General features: G+C 37.9%; 1 protein-coding gene across 1 annotated transcript in view; it reads right to left on the bottom strand.

Annotated features, from left to right (window-relative positions):
- Positions 1-3,494: 3,494 nt before the first annotated feature.
- The window catches only part of LOC142097443 (uncharacterized), a 22,015-nt gene continuing 10,851 nt past the window's right edge, over positions 3,495-14,658 (bottom strand). Inside the window, exons 12-16 of the mRNA XM_075179279.1 lie at positions 11,519-11,637; positions 9,859-10,023; positions 9,510-9,712; positions 7,866-7,969; positions 3,495-6,250 (exon numbers count right to left, since the gene is read on the bottom strand). Coding sequence (XP_075035380.1) covers positions 6,099-6,250; positions 7,866-7,969; positions 9,510-9,712; positions 9,859-10,023; positions 11,519-11,637 — 743 coding nt within the window. The 3' untranslated portion in view covers positions 3,495-6,098. The remainder of the gene's footprint in view (positions 6,251-7,865; positions 7,970-9,509; positions 9,713-9,858; positions 10,024-11,518; positions 11,638-14,658) is intronic.

Below are 14,658 nucleotides of genomic sequence, written 5' to 3'. Positions count from 1 at the left end.
CCTGTTCCAACATTCCTCCTCAATGTTAAGGGCAGAGTAGCGTGAGATCATCAATTGCTAGAACCACTTCACAAGATGTTCACCTTTAGCAGCCCCTTTTCTAAGGATTTAGTTATGTTCCACAATACTTTGCTGCCCCCAGGACTTAAGCTTTGGTAGTAGCATGTTGCTGATCTAGCACTTGCCCGGTGGATTGGACAGAACACATTAGGAAGTAGTGAGCAACCAGGATGTTTAATAGCAGAAGTCAGAGCCAGACAGACAAGGGTTAATGCAGTGTAACAGACAGGCCTAGGCCAGGAGCAGGCGATGACAGCAGTTCCTTTAAACCAGCCAGAGGTCAGGACAGGTTAAGATATGAAAGAAAATCTGTTTAACAAGCCAAGGATCAGGAGTACAGAAGACAACAGAATCCTTTAAACAAGCCAGGGGTCAAGACAGGTAGAGATATACGATTTGTTTAACAAGCCAAGGGTCAGGATTGGAGAAGACAGAAGAATCCTTTAAACAATCCGGGTCAAACACTGATAACAGAACAGGTCAGGATACTATTCACACGAGGTCAAGCAGGAACTTGCACCAGAATTGGTCTGGCAACAGGAAACATTCTATAAAGTCAGCAAAGCCAATCAGAGTTTGGTGGGAAGAGGGGGTGAACCCAATTTGGAGAGAGCAGTGAGGGATGCTCTGACAAGCAAAGACTCCTGTTAATGCTGTCCCAAACAGTCAGCATTAGTGTCACTGGTGGAGTAAATTACACAGTGTTGTTTCTTAAGCCATGGAATAAATTCCAGTGTGTTCCCACCTACTAGTTCATTTTCCAAATTAACCCAATGTTTTATGTTTGATGTGGTGTGCCAAGTGAGTAATTTGCTGTGACATATGGCATCATAATATCTGAGAATTAGGGGTAGCCCCAACCCCCTGCAACAGAAGGCCTGGCTAGAAGAACTATTTTAGTTAGGGTGTTTTTTTTATTCAAAATTAAGTTTGGAGGGTGTTAATTACCCCAGATGGCACAGCAGTTGGTATGGTCTGCAACAAATAAACAGTTTTGGTTATAATGTTCATCTTTATCAGGTTTTTTCGACTCACCCAAGAAATGTAGTATTTCCTTCAAAGGGCCAGATCCTGTTGGCTTTATAGAGCTGGCCATAAGTTTTAGTCACGTTAAAGTCTAAGTCTGCGCGCCACTGGAAGTCAAAATTCAATTTGAGGAACTTTTTCAGGTGGTCAGATAGGTGAAAAGGTAGAGCTTCAGATTTATGATTATTAATCTTATAGCCAGACACAGTGCCAAATTCAGTCAATTCCCTAAATAGATTTGGGAGGAGGAATGAGTGGCTTGCTAAGGTTCAATAGTATATCATTAGCAAAGAGGGCAATTTTGTATTGAAATTTAAGTAAACATTTTTTTATATTATTACTATTATTATTATTATTATTATTATTATTATTATTATTATTATTATTATTATTATCATTATATCATTTTCTTATCCATATTTTGTGCCAGTTTGTTATTCTTTCTTTGTGATCTATGAACAATGAACAAAAGAACAAGGTGTCTTTTTGGATCACTTATTAAGAGACAATGGACTGTGCTAGATTCTGATATTAGATCATCAACACAAGTCAGACATCATACAAGATGTACCATTGTGCTAACCACTGAGCCACCGTTGATGCCCTGTGGCCAAGAAATGTGTGGAAGAGGCTGTGGAGGAAGGAAAGGGTAGGGTTGTAAAATTGCATAGAAAGGAATTGCATACACTTATTTTAGAAAGTATAAGAAGTTGGTAGGATGCTGTTATGTATTCAGTACATTTAATTTAATCAGTCAGCTTGTATGATGACTTCATGCTGATCTAATTACAGCTGTTGCTGTACCTCAACAGAAATAAAGCAATACAATTAAGCTTCCAACTGTAACTAGTTAAACTTATTGGCAATGGAGCATTAACATTGCAAGCAGATAAAGGCATAGAATCATACTAATACAAAGGAACATGCATTTTGAAATCATGGCTCCCATTTCTTCAAACATGGAAAGTAACCCATTTTAGGGACATCCATGATGGCTATCATGGAGTATGCTTATATTACTTAGAGTATAAGTAGACATGAATGCAGATCCAGCAATTGGTCTAATTAGTTATTTTTAAGTTAACTTTAACCATCAACATCCATGAATTAGTTGTCCATATTGAATGTTCTGCAAGTTCAGAATAAGAGCAAAAGATAAAAAAAATAAAGAAAGGTAGAATGTATTATCATGATTTTAGCCTTCTATAGTCACAACAATTTATGTGGCTGCAAGAGGGACATTGTGTTCTCACTGGCATGTCTATGTTTTGAATCATGGGTACTTTAACTCATGAACCAGTGTGTTTTAACAGGTACATCCTCTTAAAAGAATCTGGATCACAATCACTCAAAATGATGGGTTCAAATTAGTGTCCTCCTAATTTGATGACACCGATGGAGCAATAGGCTTCACCTCCCATAAAGTCTTGTCTCGATGAAGAGCAGTATTCTTCTTGTAGCGATATGTGGTTCCCAGATATTTCAACTCTGACACTTGACAGCTGTGTCGTCATCAGCACTTGCTTTGAATCACTCTCTCTTGGTTTAAGTGTGGATTTCCTTAATATAATTCATATCCTCCTCCTTGGGTTGTCTGCCCATTGACTCTACTCGTCCAATTATTTCAGTGGCTTTTATCCTGTTAGTTGCACCACACGCTAACAGGCACAGGTTTCAGCCTGCGCTGAATATAACCCTTGCACCCCAAGAGCTGTCTTGAGAGTTGTAGTGTCATTTGTAAACTGTAGTGTACTGTTATACCATGTATTGTCTTTGTGTTTGCTCTCTGTACGGCGCTGTGAACCTCATGTGCACCTTATAAATAAAGGTTAATTATAATAATAATAATAATAATAATAATAATAATAATAATATTAGTTTTCTGCTTCAATGGAGTTGCATGACAGGTCTGATTCATTTCACTGTGCTCTTTGCCTCTTGATTAAACCTCTAGAATAGTTTAAAATTAATTACTGTGTAATAAGTGAAGGTCGGCATACAGGAGGAGATGATGATAGGCTCATAGGTCTTCCTATAAGTATCTCATGTGGATTGTATCCAGCTCTCCTACTTGATTTTCATGTATTAGTTATCAGTGCACTAGATCTGATCTCTGGCCATTTTAGTGCTCTGTTTCAGCACATAATTTTGCTACTTTGTTATTGAGAATTCCATTCAGTTTTTCACCTTTACCTCAATCTTGAGGGTAAAGAGTGTGACTTTTGAAAAGAAGAGCTAGTATATTTTTGGGGGGAATACAGGCAAATAACACCTGTATAGTGATGGGATCATCTTTACAATTTAATTTACAATTGATTATGCATTGTGATACAATATTCCTAATTTTCAGTATTGATGTCCATACATTATTACTTTATTATTTACTTAACAAAACAGTCTAATCCAAGTTTCCAGTTCCCCTTAATTGCACGTGTTTATTTATTTGCATAGGCAAGATACAGAAACATTTTATTTGATAAATGCAAAATGGCATTGTCCCACAATGATCATTAATAACATTTAAGCCAGCAGTAGTATTAGTTGTCACTTTAAAGAAAAGTCTATACAAGCATAAAACCTCTATCTTCATTGGATGAGAAGTCCTATACCGAGTAACAGTAGAAGAAGAAAGTAGCAGGACAAAGCTTTGCTGTTGATAAAACTAAACATCAGAGAGACAGCAGGACAATGCACAATGGTACACAACTCTTATCCACAGTGCCTCTATAGGCAACTAACCAAAGTATCTATTTTTGAAAGATGGCAAAAATGTCATTGTCTCAATAACAATTGCAATTCCATAAGTTCCTTAGAGTGCTGGTGAAGCTTTGCCTTTGTGTTTGTTTCTTAAATGTCGCCAACTTTGATGCCATATGAACTTATATTAGTACAAGGAATCACAAAACCACACGCAGGAACATGGTGAAAAACTTTAACTGGGATGTATTTATCATCATCATCATCATTTATTTATATAGCACCACTAATTCCGTAGTGCTGTACAGGGAACTCACATCAGTCCCTGCCCCCAATAGAGCTTACAGTCTAAATTCTCTAACACACACACAAACAGACTAGGGTCAATTTGATAAGAGCCAATTTACCTACTAGTATGTTTTTGGATTATTGGAGGAAACCGGAGCGCACGGAGGAAACCCGCGCAAACACAGAGAGAACATACAAGATAAGGCCAAGGGGCCTGATTCATTAAGGATCTTAACTTAAGAAACTTCTTATTTTAGTCTCCTGGAAAAAACCATGTTGCAATGCAAGGGGTGCAAATTAGTATTCTGTTTTGCACAGAAGTTAAATACTGGCTGTTTTTTCATGTAGCACACAAATACTTTATAGATTATTTGTACACTGAAATTTAAAGTTGATATTTGTGTGCTACATGAAAAAACAGTCAGTATTTAACGTATGTGCAAAACAGAATACTAATTTGCACCCCTTGCATTGTAACATGTTTTTTTCCAGGAGACTTAAATAAGAAGTTTCTTAAGATAAGATGCTTAATGAATCAGGCCCAAGGTTGGGAATTGAACTCATTACCTCAGTGCTGTGCAGCAGAAGTGATACCACTAAGCCACCATGCTGTATTTAATTTAGAATGTTATGAAGCACAATGTTTCAGGGGGTGTGGCCTCTTTTTCACATGCTAACAATTACAGGTACATGATTTAAATAATAACACTGAGGTGGTATTGTAATTAACCAAGCATGTAATAAAATTATACATTAATAGTGTCCTGTAAATCATTCTTTGTGAAAGTGCAATACATAAACTAAATACACACTAATTGTTATCAGCTACCCACAAAAACAATTGATGCTGCAAGAAAAAATGGATTTATAATTAAACAGAAAAATTCTATTACTAATTTAATCCAAAAGTCCTCATGTTGTAAAAATTATTTATTTTAACTGATTATTGGGACAAGAACACAAACTGCAACAATTAAGCTTTTATTTAATTTCATTAAGATAACATTTACGTAACATCAAACTAAATAAATTTTAACCACAAGACTAAGAACAATTTGATCCATTTACTAATTTAGAACTTTTATATGGAACTAGGTCAATATTAATTTTGTGCACATTAAGATCAGGGAAGTTGAAATGACTAATAGTACAGTAAGGTATGAACAGAAATATATATGTCGTAACTGTTAAATAAAAAAAAAATATTGTCCAAATAGTATTGGCCAAAAGAAGATAAAAATATAACCTATTTATGCTACTCTGATGAGAAATCGTTCATATCTAGGAATACTGAGTAAGAGAGCCAAAATGGCACAAAACTGATCTGTAGAGAAGCCAGTTTCATTTTGATTACATGTAAATAATTTCACAAGCTGAAATTAACTTGTTTCATTGGCTGGCGCTGTCAAGTAAAGTGGAGACCTTTAGGCGAGAGTTATCATATACAGTATATTCTCTGTTTTAAAGGGCTACTAAAAAAGCATCAGGAATATTATAAGAATTTTTCAATTAGTATTATATAATATATTGATTTGCTTATTTATTGGTATAAGTGCATGTGACCGTGTTCTGCACACTCACAGCATTATATAAAAAAACATATTTCTAGTTAGATGTAGAGTATCTACTCAAAATGACACACTGCATGTTATTTAATGCTATATGGTATGTTTACAAAGGAACTTGAAGAGATGTTTAATGCAACGTTTTAAACAACATTTGGTGGGTAAGATATATTTGCTATAGCTAACTGGTATATTGGAATGCTGATAAATGCAATCATGTTTCATTCAATCTCAGGTACAACCAGGTACATTCTATGTAAATGTGAGAATCTCCTGATTAAAACTTTACAGACTATTGAACCAGGAACCACCAGCCGACACTGTTCAATTCTCAACAAAGCAAGAGAAAATACAGGAACATAAAGACAGAAATCCAGCACAGCTCAAAGTATTGGCAGAAGTGGAAGAGGGATTATACAGAATATTACAGCCAGGACCTTTCATCTGTGTTCAAGTCTGGTCTTAGGACAGGCTGCAATACTGTGTAAAATGTATTTGATCTATCAGTGGGTAAATTGCAGCAACACCTTCAGCTGGGATCATAGAACAGGATTCTCCAAAGTTCTTCTCTGCATACTGAGCTGAATTACGGATGCCAGCGGAACACGCGTCTCCTGGTAATTAAAAGATATATTAAGACAAGGTTGACTGAAAAATGTCCTACTTATTAAAGTCTAAAACTGTACTGTACGGTAATGCCAGATCCCCCCGAATGGCAGCAGGTGCATCCTGGCAATGGGGTCATGAAGGCTATAGCCTCCGAGATGCCCTTGTCTTTCCAGGTTATGTCTGGGACAAAGGTGGGCAACCCATTTCTTTGCTACAACTGGTGCAATCAGCATGCTGATATTGTAAATACCCCTTATGTTATGATCTCATGAGCTGCTACCTATACATTCCTCCACGAAACAGCCACCCGCACCTTTGATGACATATGTATATCTATTTTTTTGAAACATTATTATTTTTTGTTATATTGGTGGAAATATACATATATATATATATATATATATATATATATATATATATCCATCTATCTATCCAACCATCCATCTATCTATCTATCCATCTATCCATCTATCCATCTAACCATCTATCCATCCATCTATCTATCCTTCTATTTATCCAACTATCCTTCTATCTATCCATCCATCTATCTATACCACTGTATGTGAAATATATATATATATATATATATATATATATATATATACTCACATACAATGGTTAGATGGAAATTTTGAAGTGGTGGTATGGAAAATGTGAATGGAATTTATAAGTTTCACAATCACACACAGTTCTGTTATGCATTTATGATGAATCCTATGCTATTGTGTTATTTAAGTAATGGAAAATGACCATTCAGGGGATTAATATGTTCTTTTTAGTCAAGCACCTGGTGGATTGATGCCTGTTGAAAATGTCTTGAAAAATTTATGCAATGTCTTTTTTTTTTATTTCATTCTATTAAACTGATGACAGATCATAGCGGCAGCATGACCTCATTTTTTATGTCCTTAATGACCTGTTTAATAAAACTGGATGTATGACCGTCTACAGAAGCCTTATCCGTGTGGAGTTTGTATGTTCTCCCCGTGTTTGCATGGGTTTCCTCCCACACTCCAAAAACATACTGGTAGGTTAATTGGCTGCTATCAAATTGCCCTTAGTCTCTCTCTTTCTGTCTGTGTGTATGTGTTAGGGAATTTAGACTGTAAGCTCCAATGGGGCAGGGACTGATGTGAGTGAGTTCTCTGTACAGCGCTGCGGTATTAGTGGCGCTATATAAATAGCTGAGGATGATGATGATGAGGTGACACCATAATCTTCCCTCATCAGTCTTACACATCTCTACTCTGCTCATGTTCAAACATCCAACTGGTTAACTAAGAATTTTACACATCTGTAACTCTTAGCATGATAAATAACTTTGCACAGGGTAGTATAGCGCTGTCACTGTACAGTGAATTGTGGCTTGTAATGCATTGTCTGCTTAGTTGGTCTACAACTTGAATAGCATTAGGGAGTAATAAATACAGACTCGAAGCAAGAAACACTGGATTCATTACACACATATTACCCTGGGGTTAAACAAGTCCAAATGCCCCATGGTCCTCTAGAAATTCTAACCTGGCCCTAGTTTGAAAACCCAAAATTCCATGCTTGTTATGACAATAGTTTAGCAAACTACCTGATGCACTGCTTTACAACATAACTTTTTTCACTTACCATCAGTTACAACTTTCTCATTCAAGAAGGTTAACTGAAATGCTATTATGTCCTTTTTCATCTGAATTGGGGAAATCCCAAAATTTTGAACTATTCCTTCAACTCTGCAAAATATAAAGAGGTGATTTAGTGTACACTTACATATAGTGTAAGTCACCATTGTGAGGGCAGATACCTTATTCAGCTTTCATACTTCATGCCTTAGTGACTTCGGTAGATCTATGTGGCTTGATAGGCTGCCATCTTACAAATATTGGTTAAGCCCATAACATGATTGCATTACATCATAGTGTTTGAGGTCGAAGGTTGCATGGAAAACTGACGAAAATGTTATACTATGCAGCCGTTAAGCTATAATTACCTGTTTGCCGTGCTTGAATTTCGCTCTCATTTTTTAGTCAAATAAAAGTTTTGGAATTTATTACAGATTTTCGAAAGCAGTCCGTGAAGCACTTTGAAACATTTTTAAGTTCTTCTAATAAATACTAGATTGTTGCACACCTGTAACCTAAAGCAGAGGTGGCCAATCTGTTGGGCGAGATACCATAAACTGTTTCTAAGGTCCTTTGACTGCTCCATTTGTAAAATCATTTTGTAAAGAAGCCCCTGATTGGGGGTCCCAGAATAATGGAACGCTGACATTTGGAATTCCAGCTAAGAAATTGTTGAGTACAGTTGATCTAGAGCAATGTTTCTGGATATTATCCTTATTCAGTACTCCCTGCCCTCCATTGAAAGACATAAGGATGTTATATTGCATTAGAGTTAATGGACTGAATTACCCTTTGGATTTGTAATCTGCTCCTAGGAGTACAAGTTTCACTGGTTGAGAGTCTAGGACAGTGATAGGCAACATGCAGCCCTCTGAGTTTTCACCTGCGACTCCTCAGTTCCTTCGGTCTTTATGCTCCATCAGTTCTTTTCTCTGCTTTCTGTTCCAGCTCTTGTTGTCTACTGTATGTACACAGCTTTTATTTAATAAGAACTTGGATAGTGGGTGAAGCTAAACAGCTCATAAAGCAGAGGATAAGTCTGAACTTATTCTATGCCCAGAGCAGCCAACTTCCGCATCACGTAACCTCCCCTACAAGCAGGTCTTGCAGCGAGAGCAGCACATCTGACATCAGAAGAGGACCATCATGAAGTCTGCACAAGAAGGAGTAGTGTGATTCCTGTTTACCTATCTTCAGATAGGCCCCTGTTAAGCACCAGTGTGCTGCGACAAAGTCTTTGTGAACATAATATAACGCTTATATGTGCAGACATGTTCTATCATGGAACATATTTAAAATAACAAGCGCAGCAAGTTGGCAGATGGAAACCTCTCTGCAAAATTGCGTTGTGCCTGTTCCCGCCTTATGCTCAGCTTTCAAAAACCAGAGGCAAATCTGGTCCCCCAGAAGTCACATTAAATGATCAGATTTGTTTGTTGTAGCTTGTAACAATTGTTTGCTTCACTTTAAAATGCTTGCTGTATGTTAATAGAGACTGGTGATTAAATTTAATTTGAACTTATTACTGAGTTTAAGGGTAGTGTGCGGCCCTTCTTCTTCAAGGTTGCACATGTGGTCCTTGAAGTGTATCAGGTGACCCATCATTGATCTAGGATCTACAGTATTCTGTTTATAAAATGACTTTACTTACACTATCTGATACTGTTTGCAGGAAATGTCCATTGGCATCTGATCCAAGACGGTGGCATTGATGCTAGGAAGCAGATAATCCATCGTCGTTACCAAGTGCTTAGTTTGCTCTAAAGATAATTCAGGGACGCCTTTGAACATGATATTTGCAGCCCCCATTAAAAAAGAGCCGCATACTTTTTTGTTTGGCATCAGAGATGAGTCCTAAGATAAGATACAAAGCTGAATTAAAATGAGTTTGCTCAAACTCAGCTACAATTACAAGTTGGTTCAGCAACTAGATTACTTGTCTATATAATTCTTTAAAAATAATTTAGTTAGGGTTTTACAGTTTTTTAATTGTTTCTGACCTTTAATACAACATCTCTCACTGTCTCCAAGAAGCTTTGATAATCGGATACTCTTCCAGTAAAGGTGGACACCACAATATCGATTGCTGTGACATTACGAATAATGTTAGTATTTGTACATGCTTTGGCTAGCTGGACCGGGGTCAGCTTGTCTGCATTTTCCACCTAGAAAGCAAACATAGAGAACACATCACATTTCAAAATATTATAAACACTATTTGTCTGCATTCTTTGTTACACACTATTTATATGTGTTGTGATTTAAGGAATCACTTTCCCAATGCCTCACATGTATGTTGTTAGTATATATACATACTTAACTTACTTTTTCACCATCAGATTAGTCTACTTTATTAAGGTATATACACCCTCCTGCAACTTCTAATAAATACTTTATTTAATCTTTCTGTCTGTCTTCTGTGTTTTTCAACAAGGCCCTTATATCAGCCAGACATAATTGTTCATTTACATTTTTCTTGGATAAATCACAGTTTATAAATCAACTCTGAGTATTGGATACAGTTATATCCATGGAGTAGTTCTCTGTTGTAACCAAGGGTAACAAAATAAAGTAATTGATTTAAAAGCCTTAAGGCTATATTTACTAAACTGCTGGTTTCAAAAATTAGAGATGTTGCCTATAGCAACCAATCGGATTCTTGTAATCATTTATTTAGTACATTCTACAAAATGACAGCTAGAATTTGATTGGTTGCTATAGGCAACATCTCCACTTTTTAAACCCACAGCTTAGTAAATATACCCCTTGGGTATCTGATGATATGACCATTTAACAGGATATCAAATTTGTACCCAGCACATTATTCCATCTAAACAGTTTAAATGTAAAGATAAAGATTAGAGAAGCTCCAATGCGCAGGTTTTGGCATATGCCATGTGTAGACTTTATACAGGTTGTTTAAACCAATTACTAAGTTGAATACTTTGTCCCAATTTTAGGGCAAGTCTCCAGTCATCTATATGTAGGATTCTGTCTTAGATCCCCCCGTCGATGCTCTGAATCAGCAGTGAACAAAGCATTGACTCAATAGGTGACCATACAAATAGCTTGCCCAGTCTTTGTTCCAAAAGGGAGTGGCTTAGTGCCCATTAAAGGGGTTGGACCACCAACTGCCAATCACATCATTTAATGCTATCGCCCGAAAGAGACTGAAGCGAGAATTCCTGTATCAAGAGGGTATATCCGTGATTGGATGTGTGTGAAATGATTTCCTTACATCTAATCACTGAGTATCACTTCCACAAATGGCTGTGCCAAGCATATGCAGCTCCCTGAAGCAGAAAGTGTCCCCCAATATGTACAAACAGACAATGTTTCCATGTCCGCATGTTTTGCAATTAGCTAATGAGGAACCCTGACTTTTTTCGTTGTTCCATTGATGATGTTCGTTCTTTAAATTCTCCCAAATTGTAATTGTTTAAATATTTTATTATTTTCTTAAGAAAAGGGAAGGTGCAAATCAGAAACAAGTGATTGATAAAACTTTGGCAAAAAATTGCCTTCTAGCACCCTTTCCCCTACATCCAAATTTCATGTTATTGACAGTTTAAAACTCTAATTGTTTAATGACCAAACCAAATCATTTCCACATCATGAAACGTTGTAACACGGAAATAAAAATATTTCAACAAGACTCACCACTTGAAAATTGGCGTTCAAATAAAAAATGTCGCTCCATTCCGCTGAAGCACTGTATTTCCCAAAATATTTAACTAGCCATACTCCAGAGTCCAGCCCGTTTCCGGTGCAGGCAGCACCTAAACATAAATGTTATTTTAGACATAAATTTTGTTAAGTATTGTATTCTACATATGAAACAAAGGACAAATCCATACAAGTTCTAATATCATGCATTTTCCAGCTAAACATAGAGCAGACTAGGTTAGGGCAACTGTTACCTTCCTGGGCCACTCTTGTTTATCTCTGAGCTGGGAGAATAGTTTATAAAAGTAAAAGAAGCTGCAAATGTTCTACAAAATTAGAGATGTTCACTAACCCCCGTGTTTTGGTTTTGGTTTTGGATCTGGATTAACTTCGTGTTTTGGTTTTGGCAAAACCGCCTCGCGTGTTTTGGTTTGGATTCCTAATTTTTTTTATAAAATCCCTATTTTTTGGGCTAAAATCACATAATTTGGCTCTTTTTTTTGTTCCTACATTATTATTAACCTCAATAATATTAATTTCCAGTCATTTCCAGTCAATTTTATTCAAGTGCCAAGAACACTGCTACCCCTCCTGTTTCTGTGTGAGCAATGGCACTGAGCAATGTCACTGGAGACTGGAGAGTGACAAGAACACTGCTACCCCTCCTGTTTCTGTGTGAGCAATGGCACTGAGCAATGGCACTGGAGAATGGAGAGTGACAAGAACACTGCTACCCATGTTTCTGTGTGAGCAATGGCGCTGGATCTCCAGGGGAGAGAGGTACTTATGGAATCCAAAACCCGCGAGATGCGACAACGCAACAATGACGTTTTGCCTCGATTCAGATCCGAGGACGCGTGAAAGTACCGAGCCGGCTCGCGAGCCTACTCGGATCCCCTAAGTTTGGGTGAGTTCGGTTTTCAGAAAACCGAGCCTATTCAAAATGTCTTTAGGTCAAAGTTTTTCCTGGTCTATTAAAAAAATTATTTAAGATGTGAAAATATAATTGTTGTAAAAAATCAGGGTAAGGATAGATTCCTACTTGGAGTAATGTTGGCTGCTGATTCAGTTGGAAAAAAATATGTAAAAAAGCACACACACACACGCACACGCACACACACACAAGCACACACACACGCACACACACACACGGATAGCCCAGGTGCTCAAAATCAACTATTGAATTTAAGGAGATCTAAACAGGTCATTAATGACGATTATAGTCTCCTTAACACTAAGAGGTTATTCTCTAAGGTACGTATGGTCCCTAAATCTTGTTTAGGGACCAGCTCTTTAGCAATAGTTAAAACTTAAGACCTTTTGAATAAGAAGATGGCAGTGATAGGCAAATATGAAGGGCTTACATATTAGCAGTTATTCTCTAAACTCTCTGGGCCTGATTCATTAAGGATCTTAACTTAAGAAACTTCTTATTTAAGTCTCCTGGACAAAACCATGTTACAATGCAAGGGGTGCAAATTAGTATTCTGTTTTGCACATCAGTTAAATACTGTGTGCTACATAAAAAAAACAGTCAGTATTTAACTGATGTGCAAAACAGAATACTAATTTGCACCCCTTGCGTTGTAACATGGTTTTGTCCAGGAGACTGAACTAAGAAGTTTCTTAAGTTAAGATCCTTAATGAATCAGGCCCCCTGAGCTTAATGCAAAGGCAAAATGGTGAAAAATGTAAGTAACACAAAAACCCGCCGTTCTAGCTTGTGGGAGAATTTTAATGAACTCACTTCAATATGGTCACCTTATTGCATCATTAGGTGAATCCACAAATTCATATCAAGTACCCCTTCGATGCTGCACATACCTGCTGTTGGTGCACGTGGCATCAAAGTGGCATCCATTAGTTGGACATACCTCCCAACTTTTTTATAGTCAGGACACAAGCCCTGATCTGCAGGACAGTAAGACAGTCTCCACAAATCAGGACTGTCTCGCTTGTATTGAGACAATTGGGCAGGGCCAGATTGACCCTAGGGCTAACTGGGCTACAGCCCAGGGGCCTCGGGCATCCAGGGGGCCCTTGAAAGTGCTCAGCAGCATTATTGATCGGTCGGGGGCGGGGGCGCCCCCGGCGCGATCAATGCTACTGAGCACTTTCACTACGGTCCTTCCCCAGCGCGCTGTAGTCTCCTTACTGAGGAGATCTCGTGAGTCTCACTCTCACGAGATCTCCTTAGTAAAGAGCGACAGTGCGCCGGGGAAGGAGGTAAGGGCCTTGGGGGCGGCTCGGATCACGGGGGGGGGCCCTCACGGGGGAATGGAGGCCCCCTTAGCCCAGGGGCCTCCATTCCCTTAATCCGGCCCTGCAATTGGGAGGTATGAGTAATGTGCATAAAGCATAGCTACTTATCTACTTCGTTAAGTGAGGTACCCCTTATAGACTTTAGAGAATCTGGGCTGACAATTCTAAAGACCAGTGAGAGCAAAATAAGATGGATTCCCACTATTTTGTAGTTGTGAAATAATTGAAAGTGCTAGGGACAATTACTCCAATGAATTGAATAACAGTAAAAAATAGAAGCATAATATATAAATTGAATGAAGCTATTGTCTGTAGTAATAAATAAAATAGCTGGTGGCATATGCAAAACTTTAAAATGTAACCATGAAAGGCAACTGGTTGAAGTTGCATGACTGAGACTCAACAACCTTCAGGCATGTGGCCTCATGTACTTAAATGCAACCAGTTGTCATCATCATCATCATTTATTTGTAATGTGCCACAAAACTCCACAGTGCCCGACATGAGCATGTGTCAGAATAAAGACACTGAAGGAGTATTCAGAAAGGTAGGAGGTGAACCAGGAGGGAATAGTGTTGCCTAGGTCAAGGGAATGAATGGTGTTGAAAATAAAAGGGTGGTCGACTGAATCGAAAGTGGCAGTGAGGTCAAAGAAAATGAGTAGAGAGAAGTGACCCTTCACCTTAGTCATGAGACAATTATTGGTCACTTTAGTGGGAGAAGTCTCTGTGTAGTGTAGAAGGTGGAAGCCTGATTGCAGAGGGTCAAGGAGAGAGTGAGCGGAGAGAAAGTGGGTCAGGCAAGTTTTTGGAATCAAAGTGCGGAAAGAAATGACACGTTAGCTGGCGAGAGAGCTAGGTTGAGGATAGGAG

The sequence above is a fragment of the Mixophyes fleayi genome, chromosome 7, assembly GCF_038048845.1.
Source record: "Mixophyes fleayi isolate aMixFle1 chromosome 7, aMixFle1.hap1, whole genome shotgun sequence".
Taxonomy (NCBI): Eukaryota; Metazoa; Chordata; class Amphibia; order Anura; family Limnodynastidae; genus Mixophyes; species Mixophyes fleayi.
The sequence above is the reverse complement of the archived record's forward strand: the minus strand, read 5'-3'. Positions and strand labels throughout refer to the sequence as shown.